Here is a 16,187-nt window from a genome sequence, read left to right as displayed (position 1 = left end):
GTGTTGCAGCATACTTGGCTTCTTCTCATAAATCTTTACCTCAGTGGTAAGCTGAATAATAGTTTCCTACAATGGTTTTTATTTTCACAATACGTCATTTCAGTTTGTTTCTCTGTTGACAACTAAAGAGTGTGAAGCAGTAAATCAGTGAGTGAAAGTTGTGTTGCAAATGGATAATTATGACGCTTATAATTATACGTATAACTTAAGGTGAATTTGACTGTTTTAGCCGTCAAATATATTGCTAATTCCATCCCGACTTCCTTATCTTACCTTATTTCAATGGACAAAAATCTCTTTTATATTTATATTTGCTTATTCGAGGGCAATAACTCTCTTCTTATTAAAGAGATGATTAGAAATCACTGATGTTTCAATAAAGAGCATACAATTCTAAAAAGAAATTCAAAGCTTATTTGATAAAAACAAAATTGTCCTATTAAAAAGTAGATGGCACCTTTATCAGGACCTCTTGTTTCATATCTCAGCCATTTCAAAAGCAATTTTCGTCAAATTAACTTTGAATTCTTCTTAAGATTATATGCTTTTTGATGCTTCATAAAAAGAAAGTTTCCAATAATCATACGAAAGCATTCGAAACCTGAAGCCCCATTTCAACTACAACTACACCATCAGTTGAATAATGGATTTACACAACCAGGCAAAGAAGACATCTTTATTCATTTTGCCATATTTGATGCCATCGAAGTTTAATAATTGGATATTTTTTGTGTCTTTTTGCAGCTGGACTAACAATGAACCTCGAGGTACCGTCTCCTCTCCGGGCTGGCCGTGAAGTCACGGCAGTGTGCTCCGGAAATGACGTCCCAGGTTCAGCTGCACCGACCTGGTATTTGAATGGCGTCCAAATCACAAGCGGCTTCACCACCACCAGCGAAGTCATTGAGCAACAAATAGTACAACCAACCTGTTGATAGATAGGTTGGTGACTTTAGAGGGAATGATACTTTCGCCAAAGCACTTTACAAATTTATAACTATTGATGCAAACAAACCCAGTGGAACAATTTTCTGCCTGCAAGATTTTCGGAGAAGGTTGAAATACACCATTTTTATGCTGCAGTTTTGGTGCCATTTTCTGCTCCCCCCTACATCGAGCGCAATTGTTGTCATTGTGCCAAAGCAGAACACATTTGACTTTTTCGAGAGCTTAATTAGATTGTGTCCTTTCAAATTCTGAAAACAGAATACACATTTACAACTGTAACATAGGTGAAGAAAGTGCCACTGTCAGCATCCACTAAAGTCTGCGTGTATCAACTCATCTACAAGAACCACCACAAGAAATGATCTTTCAAGTTAGAGTAATGGCTGTACAGCACGATCGTCTCTTTGGTATGGCAATGTATTGCTTTTGAAGTTATGGAAGTGTGTTTGTGTGATAGAAAATGATGTTGTTGCGTGAGCATTCGTCGAAATACTGAGAAAATGACAAGGAACTGTTAATCTCCCACTTGCAAGTGCTTATGACCTTGAAAATAATCTGAAATTTTGAAAGGGAAATGACAAATTATGGAAGACGGAGATAGAAATCGGTTTAGTTCCTCAATCTCGTAACCCAGACGGAAGTTACCTTTCACCTAGTGAGACACCCTCGATTGATATCCACTCATTTGTTACACATATAGTACATTTATTCCACTTAACATAACTTAAAAAGAAGGACAAATACTTGATCTACCCGTACACACATGTTGAATAAGAACATTTGATCGATTTTGGGAAAAAGTGAGTGTTAGATTTGTTCTCTATGCATTAGAGCTGACAAGAGTGAAAGGGAACAAATTTTACATGTCTCAGCGGACACTCTAGGGATTGTCTAGGGAGAACATGAAAATATGAGAAAAATTGTTAAGAAACACCATCTACAAGAAACCATATTAGGAGGGTGAATGAAATCAAACTGCACCTTAATAAGAATGTTATTGCTACAGATGATAAATTATTTATGAAAATACATAAGAAAAATGGACTGACATTTCGTCTTCTTTCGGATAATGAACATCAAAAGAAATGTTGTCAGCTCCAAACAATGAAAGAAAATTCAGCTGGCAGTTACGCCTGAGAGTGGGCGTGGTTTGGCAGCCTCACGTGTATCCGATATCACAATCTGGTTAAGAAAACACCCATCAGTTTTGGCGGTCACATAATTCTTTTCCTTATGTCAAATCACTTATGTAGGCCTATCATACTCCTTCTCTGGCATAAACTCAAGTAGCCATCTATCAAATAAAACCAGAGGATACACTTCACAAGGATTTCCGTCTCTATAGTATGAAAAAAAAAACACCTTTATAATACCATCCATACGTATTTACAATTATTTCCCCTCCCCCAATCTATATCTCTCATTACTTATTTTTTTTCCTCTCCCTCTCTCTCTCTCTCTCTTATCAACATATCTCCAGCCACAAGACGAATTCGCTCATCTTCAACTAAAACTGACAACTATCTTACCATTCCCATACCATCAAAAATAAAATTATGACAATCCTTCTTTACCCTTGAAACAAATATTTGGAGCATGTTCCATCTATCAGCTGCAGTTCATCTATTCTGAAATCCCTGAAACAAACCGTTTTTTTTCTGCAGAAACTTTACACAATAATGATTATTGTAATAGAATTTTCAACTTCACAAAGAATAAAGGTATATGAAGAAGATGTTCAACTTTTTTGTATACAGACATACATATAAACATAACGTAAAAATGTTAATAGAACTTAGTGCTTTGTAAACGATCATGGGAACATCTTGAATCAACAGCAGCATCCTTTATGCCCCTTTCATACGTTTAGACATTATCTAGGTGGCAATTTTGTATGTGAAATGAGAAAAGCACAATTTATCATAGGCAAAATATGTATTGAATTAATAAAACAGCAAACAAAAACCATTGACAAAGCTAAAGAAGAAAGTCGCTGATCAGTTGGCATGCATGGACCATTGTTTTCCTTCTCCAAGATACAGCGCGTATAGTGAGTAATTATCCTAACTGACACTGCCAATCAAATTTCCTTTCACGCCCACTTATATGGTGATGACTTTATCCATATTCATTCCCAAAGCGGAGGTTGATCGGATGTGAACTTTGACCGACAATAAGAGAAAGAACCAAAAACGGTCCAATTTTTCGTCTTCCAGAAAACTGTCTTCGTCGGGCTTATAAGGCAACAGGCCCTATAGAATCACTCTTTAGAACCATACAGCATTTTTTGTAATTCCCAAATATACAATTACGATAAATCCGCTTCTTTTAAGGCATGACGGTGAATAATTCCATGTGAGACATTAGGCAGGTTATGAGACTTTCATAACGGACCCTCTACGGTGTATAGACTGACCGCAAACATTTTCGAAGAAATAGAGAAATGCCTACGAGCCAGTGCTGAGAATGCCTGGAGTTTAGACCATGAGGACGTAGTACCTGAAATTAAAAGACTGACCAAATGTTGAATAAAATGGCCGTCATTGGTGTTGGGAATCATTCGGTTTCTGCCCATTCCTTATAAAGGTTACAATAAACATTCTTGTACAAGCCGAAACTCGTATTAATGAAGTTGCTAAAATTATTCAGTGCAGAGTCTGAAGTTCTGAAAATTAAAAGAAAAAAAATAGTAATCGATGGGATACTTCTTGTGTAACATATAGGCAATCTACTGCAAGCTTAATGAATGCTTATGCCGTTGAAATGAGCACAGTGAAAAAGATATCTGTCACACTACGGCAAACTGGAAAAACATTAACAGCTGAAAACGGAAGTGAACTTTCACCTACAATAACGAGTAGTCACAGAAACAAGCTTTTTAACACCCCTTAAAGGTAAATTTTACTTCATCTATAGGAGGTGTCTGGTATCTGAATACTTGTTCATCTTACCTGAGGTGATATAAGTCCATCAGGTGTGTAGTTTGGGGTTCATGAATAACTTTGTCATCCTCCTCCATAGAACGTGCTGGTAGAGTGATATGTGTCATGGCATAACGTCCCCACTACGTTGTAGTAGAACGACCGCATTATAGTTATTTTTGCTCAATTTTATAGTTTGATGTCTTCCCTGTGTAAAAGTGACTATGGATATAGACTTGGAGAATCTTAATGGTGGAAGCAATGAACGTTCATAAAACAACTGATACAATTACACCGTCATTTCTGGTTTATTTTCTGCCATTTCAATTAACAGGAAGTGTTTCATGTTTGATCCCTTGTCTCACGCAAGTCTTACATGTGTCCCCAAAATGAAGAGATTAACAGAAGCAATTATGATAATTTGTTAGTAGGAAATGAATTATGACAAATGTGCTGACCAGTATCTGATTTTCCAGGGCAGGTTTAATTTCCTGAAGGACGGAAGTGGCAGTCCATGTTTCCTTAGAGTTCATGTTAATAAATATGACGCTATTAACAATTATTGCAACTATTTCAGTGAATCAATGGTGAAGATGAATCCCTATCATCTCCCTCCATACATACTCTGAAAGAAATCGCCATTTAAACTTGATAAAAAGACAATGCCTTATGATATGGATGACCAGCAGCACTGACTGACAAAGGCAGACATTATTCAAGAGTACAGCGGCCACACTATATCGCTGTAGCAGTCGTATAACTACGTGCCCCGGCTATGCGGGTGAGTACATGCGCCTTGATATCTTGACAACGTTCCAAAACACGCACCAAACGTACACGGCAAAGAGAAACAGACATTGGTTATATTTATTCATTCTCCTTCCTTCTTATGGATAAAATTTGCCGAGAAAGTTTTAATTGAATGTTTGATGATATGAATAAATCATACAAAAACATCCACTTGCACACGTTTCACTTTTGTAGTGTATCATCATTTAGTTTGCCAATAAACACTTTCTGTAAGTAAATTTCAAGCTGAGAGATGCCTGGTAGCATAATATATCACATTGAACTATATGTATGTGTTCATCTTTTTTGTGGTTGTTTCTATGATGTATTGTGTGTTGTGTGAATATGACTAGTCTGCTATATGTATTTCCCTCTCTGTTCCTCCAGTGAGACTTGTTGGTGGATCAAGTGAAAGGGAGGGCCGAGTTGAGATAAGGTGTAACGGGCGTTGGGGCACGGTTTGTGACGATTCCTGGGGTATCAACGACGCGCACGTGGTGTGCAGAGATCTCGGCTACTCATCGGCCTCAGCTAGTTATACTAACGCGCACTTTGGGCAGGGATCTGGACCAATATTTCTTGACGGGACTGGTTGTACTGGAACAGAAAACTCCCTATTACAATGCCCACGTTGTTATTGGGAATGTCATAACTGTGGTCACAGTGAAGACGCCGGAGTGAGGTGTGAAGGAGACCGTAAGTTTGATTCATTAATTCACGAATATCTACTTTAATGATTACGCTAATATGCATAGTTCATTGTAGGCTCTATGATTTCATGGCTAGTTTTAACGTAGACATACTTATTTGACGTTTTCCCTTTTTGCCTTATATTCGTGATTTTTTACAGCAAGCTAGGAGAAGGAAGGGAGACTGCCCCGTTTTATCACTCTGATATCATGTAATGTTTTAACATTATTTTGTAAATACATACGTGATAAGACCTATTAATGAAGTAAAGAGGTCAACATAGTCATGCAAAAACTTTAAGGTATTTGTTATGTGGTAAAGCTATGAAGCTATTAATCCGTACTCGATATCATATAAACGTGTGTATATAGCGTTAGATGTAATGTGACTAAAGAAAAGCGATCATCATCTCTTAATCGTTATGAGTCATGGAGGGTTGGAGAGGTTCTGAGTGTGTGTTTTCAAGATATCTTTCGGACAATGGCAATGAAAAGAAAAACACATTTATTTTGGGCGTTCAGACTCTGTCAGCATGTTCTCGAGTGTATTTTTTTATAGCTGTTTCTATTTGAGTAGATATTAAAGAACGTGTAGGTTTCTGGTTCCAGTCCCTGCAATGGCAGCTATACACTCAGAGTTCTGCTCTACTGAGGCAAAGCCCGTTTTCCTCACTGCCTTCTCCTTCAGAGGGAACTTAACATTGTCACTTCGGGGATTGATTATTTGTGAACGTTTTGTTGCTTTTTCACCTACAAAAAAAAACCAACTATTTGATTTGATTGGATTTGATGTAGTGAATATATATATATATATATATATATATATATATATATATATATATATCATATACATTTATATATACATTAAATGTAATGAAATTAAATGTAGTGAAATGTGTATCCCATCGTATCTTAATTAGATAGTCTTCAGTCTATATTTTCTTCAAAACTCTTCAAAACGCTTATGTCCCTCCTATCATTATCCCCTACATTTCGCACCTGTTACACAATAAGATAATAATGATAATAACAATAATAATCTACAGCTTCCCTGCATCATTCAGAACCTTCCGTTGTCTAAGACTCTATTAAAAAAAACCACACACACACACACAGCAGAGACATTAAAAAAGCATCAAACAAAAGGAAATTTCAGGTCTCAGGATGAATGAAAAAGAAGTGATATGAAATGTTCACCGTGCTATTTGGAACTTTCACTTATCATCAACAAAGTACTGGGTTCATGCAATGAGACGTAGTGCCGCGAGGCGACGGTATAGCCTAATTAGTGAGCGGTTTGCAGATGTTTCTGCTTTTCAATAAGTTCTGGTACACATGCACGTATTGACCCGGCTTTGGAAGTGGGCTTGAACTTAAGTGTCGTGACTCAGACTCTGCCTTGAACAAGGCTACCTTATGTTACGTTCATCTATTTCCTTATTTTTCACATCAATATGTGGCCATGATCAAGTTGCAACCAAATTAAATTATTGAAACAACAAACCATCAATGACATCTTGGTTCCTTTCTCTGGTTAAAGGAACCGCCAGAGTAGATACGTACAACGTTCGTAGCGAGCTGACATTAACTCCGACGGTAGCAGACCATGGGGGCGTCCTTCAGTGCCACCTTCTCAGCAGTGAACAGTCCAGAACGTTACAAGTCCAACGTAAGAAGCATAGCATAATTATGTATATCCAATAATATCCTTGTGTATGTATGCTTCCCTTTTTAGCAAGTTGTCTTTTTTATGCTTGCATGTGGAAAGAATTTACCAAATCAAAGCCGTGTGCTTGTTTGCAGTTAAATACAATAACGAAATAAAGAACTCCAATATGCTTATCACTGGAACAACTCTGAATATCTCTCCTATTGGAATGGTAATACAAAAATGGAGGGGGGGGGGGGAGACCGGCTGTCATTTCTTGCCTTCACTTTTCGCCTTCACTTGCTCATGAATTGTGTGTGTAGCTTTTCTGCGCATTTTAGAAATTACCTTTCATCTTTTTTTTTTCTCAGATGAATAGGCACTTCAATCGCTATCAATGCAACACATTGCATATGCTATCTCAATGTATCAAGTTATGGAATGCATCTTCAAACAAAGAAATAACGAGCATTGACCTGGTGACCTGGTGCTGTTGTTTTGTGTGTACTGTTTGTCCGTCTGTCTCTCAGTGGACTCTCAAATCTTCTATGCCACTGTTTTCAATCAATATTTGCATCAAATCTTATTTAAGAGGGGCCCATTGCACACTCCTACAGGCTCTGTCTTTTTATTGGGTCCCTCCAGTTTTTTTTTTTTTTCACACGGAATACATAAAACTATTTCCTATTCTTTGCTCTAGCAACGATTGCATTATATCCTTACTGTAAGTTTATGATTTTTTTTTTGGAATAAATGTACATTTATCTCTTTTTTGGGGGGGCCACTGAAGAAAGCACCAGTGATATATATGTTTGTATATTATTTTATTGTGAAAAAAAGGAAATAATCAAAATTGAACTCAAATGACCTGAACTGACCGAAAAAGGCCAATAAATAAACAAAGCATCCATTGATTTAAAACACTGACTCACTTTTCGGTTATCATTGCAAATACAAGGCTGTAATAAACACTCTGTTGATGTCAGGCGGATGTGCTGGCAAGCACTATTTACGAGGATTACATGAATAACCATTACATTTGTATTCTTATCTCAGTGAATTTAAACACCAGCAGACTAATGTTATGAAAAGAATTTTTTCTGCTCATGCGCACACGGAAACTACGAAATGGTCTATCTATCGGGTGTGTTAATTGAATTTTAAATGATACGTATGTGCCTCAAGATTGCAGACATCTCAAAATAACTCCAGATCTGTCATTGCAATTATGCAAGAATACCAAAAATCGAAAAAAACAACACATACATTTCCCATTCCAAATTCCTCGAAACTCCTCGAAAATCCCCAAAATTTAAACACACGGTAGGTATCAAACATCAAACTGTTCACCCTATCACAATATCTGCGACTTTGATGGGTAACATTCGTCAAGTTACAGTTTGTTGTTCAAAAGGTTTGTTAATCTGGATGTTCGCTTATCCTCAAAATAAAATAAGGTCCGTTACTCCGAAGATTCGTTAATCGAAAAAAGAATCAAGTAAGGATTATTATTGAGAAAATTTTGTTTGTTGGTTGTTGTTTTTTTAATCCGAAAAGGGAATTAGGTGCATAATATCGATGGTTCGAAGAAGGCTTTTTGTTTGCTTTTCTTTGTTTCTTTTGTTTTCTTCTTCGGATTTACGAACCGCCAAGATTTTTTCTTCTTCAATTCAATTCAAACTTTTTTTAAATTTTCGAAAAGAACATAAACATTTCACTTTCTTTGGTAACAGAGAATAAGGTTACATATAATCAAAACAAAGTAAATTGAGAAAACCTAATTGTGGAACCTTGGGGTTAAAAATATGCTGTAATGAAGATTGACTGAAGTGATATAGACGATAAGATAAAGACGCTTATTTAATTTTCGGATTTAGCGAACCTTCGGAATAATGCCATAAATGTTTGGAAAAAAAGAACTCTATTTCATTGTCTTTTTGTCGAATATCTAGGCATACCGAATTAGTGTGCTTAGGAATATCAAAACTCTGGAATTGCGAAGATATCCCATTATAATATAAATATACATCTAATATATATGATAATATGTAATAACCTACATCGTAGATATAAACATGTACAGCAAGGGATATGCTCTGCTTAGAATGTTCCTGATCAACGAATACCGAAAATACAGAATACCAGAAAGATTAAAGTTGCATTAAATTTTAAGGGACTATGCAATGCATAAAGCAAATGCATGCTGACTTGTATTGATACATAGTATCCTAATCAAATGGCCAATAGAATATAGAAATACGATGTATCTGTCATATGCAGTGTAAACCTGATTTAACAAAAAAATACATGTATATTGGAATGCACCAATCCATAGACGAGCATGGCGTGGATATTTCAACATTTTGTTAATTATTATAGTAACATGAAAACATGCGAGACTTAGATGTCACTGGCAGAAGCTTGATCTGGAAACAAATTTATACATATACATATATTTTTTTTTTTGGGGGGGGGCGTATCCAACTAATCTGAAGAAACGTCACAAGTCACTATGCATTTGCATTGCACGCATAGTCTCTTCAAGGTTGTATAAAAATGCACAATTATGATCTAAAACTCCATAAAATTAGTATGAAAGGATTGTCACATCAATGTAAAAGTTGGTACACTCATTAAGTTCACAGTCCCGAGGGACAGTGTGAAGTTTGTAATACAAGGTCACGCAAATGTAAAGGCAACATAACCTGAACTGGACTTTAATCTTGGTTTATTTGGATATCAATCTGCTTTTAACCCTGGTCACGTGACAGACGCTCCAGCAGACAATATCGTCTCGATCAAGATAGTTGACAACGAAGATGGACAAGAAACTAATGGCCTCCAAGTCACGTGTCACGTCAACCCACGTGACCAGCCATTTCCACCAATTAGGACATACGAGATTGCAATCGATGACATCATCCGGGCATCTTCAAGCTCCCCCACCGTGACCCTTGACCCTCCCCCTATTGGATGCGTAGAAATCTCCTGCACTGGCATCAACGAGATTGGTAGGACGACCACTACACGGACTCATTGTGTCAGAAGCTGTGGTAAGTGAATATGTACAATTATAGATCTTCGTGCGATATGCACAAAGTTTTTTCACATCCAGAATGAAAGGATATCAAGAGATCCGGGAGAAAGACGTCATCTTGAAGAGAGAGAAATAAATATTGCATAAAAACGACTCAGTGTTTAAACGTGCAATAGAAACATTTATTACTTTTACCTTATGAATTTTTCCTCGTCAAATTCAATTTGTCGCAAAGTCTGTTTCAGTTTGGGTATATGTGTCTAGATTGATTGAAGAGTATTGGACATAATTTGTTTCACTTTTCAACTTTCAAGTTTATTTTCCACATCTCATAAAAAAGAAAGAAATGAAATCACGGTGATTTCATGAAAGCGTCACAAAATGTACATACAGACAAGTAATCATTACGGTAACCAAAATAATACACACACAAAAAGTTTATGACTCAGGATGAATGGCGAGTTTGGAGGGTAATAGAAGTTTGCTTTCCTGATATTGCCATCTTTTTTTAATGAAATATAGGTAATAAGTGGCATTGCCCAATATTGTTTTTATGTTATTTTGATATAACTTGACATCATCGGTGTGGTCATTATCTTTAATGTGAATATCAATATTGCCACCACCGTGTCATGGTTAGATCCAGAGCAAATTGGATCAAAAATGGCGAGAAGAATACGCTTTATTCTCAGCACTGGGTGATGTGGGAGAAGTGCTGCTGAAAAGTTTTAACTTCTCTTTTGGTGTTGGCTTCGGATCAATGAAAAACAATTATTCATCTCATTACGAAGAGTACTTTTGAAAAAAGAAAAATCAGCGACCAACCTCTACTTTGGACACTGATTAAACCTACAAACTTTTAGCACAATTCCTTGCTCAAAAGCTTTAAAAAAATGACTGAGATAATTAGTTTTTATCAGACTGGTTTCAGGAAGAGACATTTTATTGAGGAAAGCATTTCATATGATTGAATCCGAGGCCACGAGTTTCATGCTTCTAGCAGACTACATTTGATAAACTGGAGTGGTCCTACATAGATTTTTCGGTAACTGAAAGTCTGTAACTTTAAGAGTCCACGAAAAGTGTCAAAATAAAAAAAAAAGACATGAAAGCGATGATAATGATGTTATAAATTTACAGTTTTCAAAAGCATGCAATAACAAAATCTTTACAAGTTTTGAAGAAATCCGATGTCTCCGAGGTACGTAAAATACCGTACAGGGTCACCACATGCCACACCCTTCGAAACGTTTCATTTAATGACGGGTGTCATCCCCATTATGAGTTTTACAATCTTTATGAGTGTCACTGCTGTAGTAATAATGCAAACAAGAATAATACCAGCAAACTTCTGTTGTAAATGTTACTTCTTTAACAACCTCTGGAATAATATTCTCCTTATAATTGTTACGGATATCTTTATCTACCCGTAGAAACCAGTGGCGAGCCCCCAGCAGCTAATATCTTGTCGATCAAGACTTCGGAGTTTCTGGACAAAGACCGTCAGATAAATCTACTAATCCTGTGCAGAGCGAACCTGAGCGACCAGTCGTACCCGTACCTCCATTCGTATTCAATTGGAGTTGATGGGACCATCCTGTCCAACGCAAGCTGGACCTCGACCGTCCTGAGACCACGCCCAAACAGATGTATTGATGTCACATGTTCCGCAACTAATGGCATCGGAATTACTTCCGCTTCGGCGAGGCACTGTCCGAGGGGTGAGCGATAGGAAATCCAGAGATGTATCTTCCCTCCACCTTCCACTTCCCCCTCCCCCTCCCCCTTATTATGTTTCAAGTTGTTAAATCCCGTGCGGGACATTCTTTGGTATTGTTGAACACTGTTTGCAATGATTTGTAGTAATCTGGAACTGTTTGGTTGAGTCGGGATTAAGGGGAATAGATTTACTGAACTTTATTCCTTTTCAGTACGGTGATCTTTCCCCTATTTATCAATACAAATTTGCCAAATACGCAAACAATGTTTGTCATTTAAAATGGGTTCCTTTTACACTTACAACAATGCAAACAAGCATTTCGTTGTTCTTTTTAAAACATTATAATGCGCTAAATATATTTCTCGAGCCATACAAATTATAACTTAAAGGGGATGGCTAGTAACCGATCAATGGGAATCAGTGGGAATGCTGAGGGATGATTGTTCCAATCCTTGTGGGATTCATTTAAGAGTACATTATATATCTACTATACTTTATGTGAAAATTATTTGCTTCAGAACGGTCTCATATTCAAGTAATGTGCAGATTAATGCCCCGTCACTGACCAAGCACGCTAACCTGGAAACATAAAACTGCACATTACTTGAATATGAGACCATTCTGAAGCAAATAATTTTCACACAACAATAGATACATAATGTACTCTTAAATGAATCCCACAAGGATTGGAACAATCAACCTCCAGCATTCCCACTGATTCCCACTGATCAGTTACTAGCCATCCCCTTTAACTCTGTGTGTCCACGTAAACTATCAAAAAAAAAAAAAGAAGACGTGATAACGATGGTAATGATGTTAACCATTTTCGTTCTAAGAGTATGTAGTATCAAAATCTTTACAAGTTTTGAAGAAATCCGATGTCTCCGAGGTACGTAAAATACCGTGCAGGGTAACCACATGCCATACCCTTCGAAACTTTTATTTGATGACGGGTATCATTCCCATAATGAGTTGTACAATTTTTATTAGTGTCACTGTTGTGCTCCGAATGCGAAAATTAATAATACCGCTAGCATACTTCTGTAGTAACTGTCATTCCTTTAACGATCTCTGGAAAACCATTCTCCCAATCATTGTTACGGATGTATTTATCTACTTATAGAAACCAGTGGCGAGCCTCCAGCTGCTGATATCTTGTCGATCAAGACTTTGGAGTTTCTGGACTAAGACCGTCAGATGAATCTGCTAATCCTGTGCAGAGCGAACTTGAGCGACCAGTCGTTCCCGTACCTCCATTTGTATTCAATTGGAGTTGATGGGACCATCTTGTCCAACGCGAGCTGGACCTCGACCGTCCTGAGACCACGCCCAAACAGGTGTATTCATGTCACGTGTTCCGCAACTAATGGCGTCGGAATTACTTCCGCTACGGCGAGACACTGTCCGAGGGGTGAGCCTTAGGAAATTAAAAAAAGATTGTCTCTCTCCCATGGTCTGCTTGTCATACAATTATGCTTTAACCTGTATTTTGGAAAATGTTTTCAATGATTTGTAGTAATTTAGAGTCGGGGAATCATTGTGATTTACCGAATTCTATTCCTTTTCGGTATGGGGATCTTTTCCCCATTTGTCAGTACAAATCGGGCAAAAAAAGAAGCAAATAATGTTTGTGATTGCAAACGGATGCCATTTATAATGAAAGTCATGCAAAGAATTCGTTGTTCTGCTTAAAACATTTTACTCATTACTTTAGTATTTATACATATTATATGCAAATATAAATGTATATTATACACCTACATTAACATGATTAAATTATTCAATCGGGCAACTCAGATTCACATTACGTTTGCTTTTATTTTGAACAAATTATTATATTTCAGGAGCCAACAAATCATAGATTTAAGCATTCTATTGGCCCGAACAGACCAACACTGACCAGAAGTTAGGGCTGAGCTTCGAATAATTATATACAAATATAAATTTAATTAACAAACAATCTATTGTGTACTTGTAAAACTTTGATTGTGAATTTCTTTTTTGATAAAATCAATTCATCTTCGACCACATCTTTCTCTATTCCTCAGACCCACCTGCACTTGATATCATCTCTATCAAGGTAGAAGAAGACGAGGATAACTGGGGAACGAGTCTCAATATCTCGTGTCACGTGGATCCGATCAATCAACCGTTTCCACCGATCGGTGTGTTCGAAATCACCGCTGATGGAGACATTTTGTCAAGATCCAACTCCTCTTCAACGATCATGGAAGATCAACCCAATCGATGTATCGATATATCTTGCACCGGTATCAATCAATTCGGGGAGACGATTTCTACGCGGAATTATTGTCCACTGAGAACAGGTAAGTTTCTTGTGGGTTCTGATTATAAAGAATGTGACACTGCCACTGAGAACAGGTGTAGGCTTGGTATGGGTGTTGGTTATATTATAGGAAATGGTAACAGCATATCTTGAATGTCTGAAAGTCTTTGTATTAATGTATGTATATGCTTTATATGTTTTGTGCTCTGTAACATAGTCCGTTTTTTGTGGAGATTATAGGAAAAGGAAAGAGCGAAAATTGAATGAAATGTTTGAATCGATATCTGCTTTAAAGTTAGATTCAAATTACATGATTGATGTTATGTTTTGACACAATTTGTCGAAGAGAGGCTTGTTGTGATTAATGTTGCTTTGCTTTAGGATGAAGACAAATCAATTATGTTGTTCTTTGCTCTCATAGGTCACGCACCCCCCGCAAGTAACATCCTCTCCATCGAGACCCAGGAGATCGAAGGAAGCCAGGTCATTCTCGTTATCACGTGTCACGTCAGGCTTCAAGACCAGCCGTTCCCACACCTCCACACTTACACCATCGGAGTCGACAACACCACGCTTTCCTCGTCCAGCTGCGCCTCGGCTCTCTTCAGACCACGCCCTGGCAACAGGTGCATCAATGTCACGTGCTCTGGGACGAACGGGATTGGCTGGACCTTCACCAGTGTTGAACACTGTCCAACTTTTGGCTTCGAGAAAGGTATTAAAGTCAGTGCGAGGTACTCTGATGATGACTCAATGTTCAAGTTGACGTTCAAAGATTAAATTTATTTTCGTTACCATCAAATAAACAAAGAAAACTATATACAATGCATAAGCAGAACGTATCTGTAATTATTGAAAAACTTAAATTACAAAATACTAGTAATAATGAGTAACAAAATTAATGAGTAACAAAATTAATATGATCAGCCATAAGCGAAGAGATAAATATATTTTTACATCGAACAAGGAGTCACCGTGTATTCATAACTCTAAATCTATTAAACCAATTTGCCTAGATTTTGTAAGACATGTTCTAATAGTAAAAGTCACTCGAAACCAGGAATCTCTGTGTTTGTTTATCAGTTAAAATTTTACTTCTAAGAAACACTCAAAGACGGTGTCAAACATTATTACATCCTGTAGATGATACGACCAGTTGTTGACGAGAAATCTGGGGTCTTACTGTCTGGACTCGGAGTGAAATTTCACCATAACATCTTTGTGATTCTTTTTCTGTTATGTCGAAATAAGTTTTTACTCCCTTAATATCTGGTCATGTCTTACAGGTCCAATTGCTGGTCTTCGTCGAGGAGTTCTTCAGCAGCCGTCGACCACGTACGCCCTGCTTGTCGCCGTGTTCTTCCTGTCGTTGTTGACCTGTGCGACAGTGATCGTGAAGAGGAGAGAGATAAGTCTCTCTTGAAAATTAAACGCCTTGTAATACATTCCAGTCGTCTTTTATTGACTTGACTGAGTCCACTGAGAAAAGCTGAACTTTCATTTTCAATCTGCGTTTCTTATATTTAATCTATTTTCCTCTTTTTATAATGAGATACTTTTTAGGTTTCCTCATGTGTTTTTTTTTTTATAAATTGAACACTACATTTCCTTTTATTCTAATCCTGCTCTTTACAAAACCACGGATTTACATAACAATGTAAGACAGGAAGTTTCGATTACTGTATTGCCAATGTAGGTTTCGTGCGATTAGCTTGTTTTCATAGATATATGCAATTGTGACTTACTGTGAAAGTTTTAGGTTTAAATCGATAAATTTTCTGTCATAGCTAGCATATATCTATGTGTATGTATTTCTATCAACTTATCAATTTATCGACCTTATTGGAACTTGGATGTCGATTCGTTTTCAGAACTGGCTGCGACGTTTTGCTGCCACTTCCCTCCCAAATTCTTCTACATCGAGTGAGAAGCAGCATAAAAAAACAAACGACATACCCTTATCTATTTTAATGGAAAGGGGGGTGGTGCAAAAAGTCACACCATCTGTGACACTGCACCACAAAACCAACAAAAAATAGCCAGACATTAATTCTTAGTTGAGGGTGGATTCTGAAAGAGCAGGCTCTAAGCTTTAATGTATAACTCAATTCAAATGGACTTTCCTAACCTATCTAATTATTGGAAAGA

The 16,187-nt window shown here is 37.2% G+C and overlaps 1 protein-coding gene across 1 annotated transcript; it reads left to right on the top strand.

The window, feature by feature from the left end:
- Positions 1-1,327: 1,327 nt before the first annotated feature.
- Positions 1,328-15,462, top strand: LOC139712602 (uncharacterized). The gene is made up of 7 exons (XM_071624410.1): positions 1,328-1,355; positions 5,046-5,354; positions 6,888-7,016; positions 9,767-10,048; positions 11,466-11,753; positions 13,801-14,079; positions 15,326-15,462. The coding sequence occupies exons 1-7, from the start codon at positions 1,328-1,330 to the stop codon at positions 15,460-15,462; spliced, it is 1,452 nt and encodes a 483-aa protein (XP_071480511.1).
- Positions 15,463-16,187: the final 725 nt, after the last annotated feature.

This window comes from Diadema antillarum, unplaced genomic scaffold (assembly GCF_040938485.1).
Source record: "Diadema antillarum isolate AM-2024a unplaced genomic scaffold, OU_Dant_1.0 seq00001826_RagTag, whole genome shotgun sequence".
Lineage (NCBI taxonomy): Eukaryota > Metazoa > Echinodermata > Echinoidea > Diadematoida > Diadematidae > Diadema > Diadema antillarum.
This window is presented reverse-complemented; position numbering and strand designations above follow the sequence as displayed.

Bases quoted from the DNA above. Each gene is read 5' to 3' on its own strand.
- LOC139712602 (XM_071624410.1), top strand. From the start codon at position 1,328: ATGGCTGTACAGCACGATCGTCTCTTTG. The intron at 7,017-9,766 runs GTAAGAAGCATA...GTCACGTGACAG, and splicing joins CAGAACGTTACAAGTCCAAC to ACGCTCCAGCAGACAATATC. The intron at 14,080-15,325 runs GTAAGTTTCTTG...CATGTCTTACAG, and splicing joins TTATTGTCCACTGAGAACAG to GTCCAATTGCTGGTCTTCGT.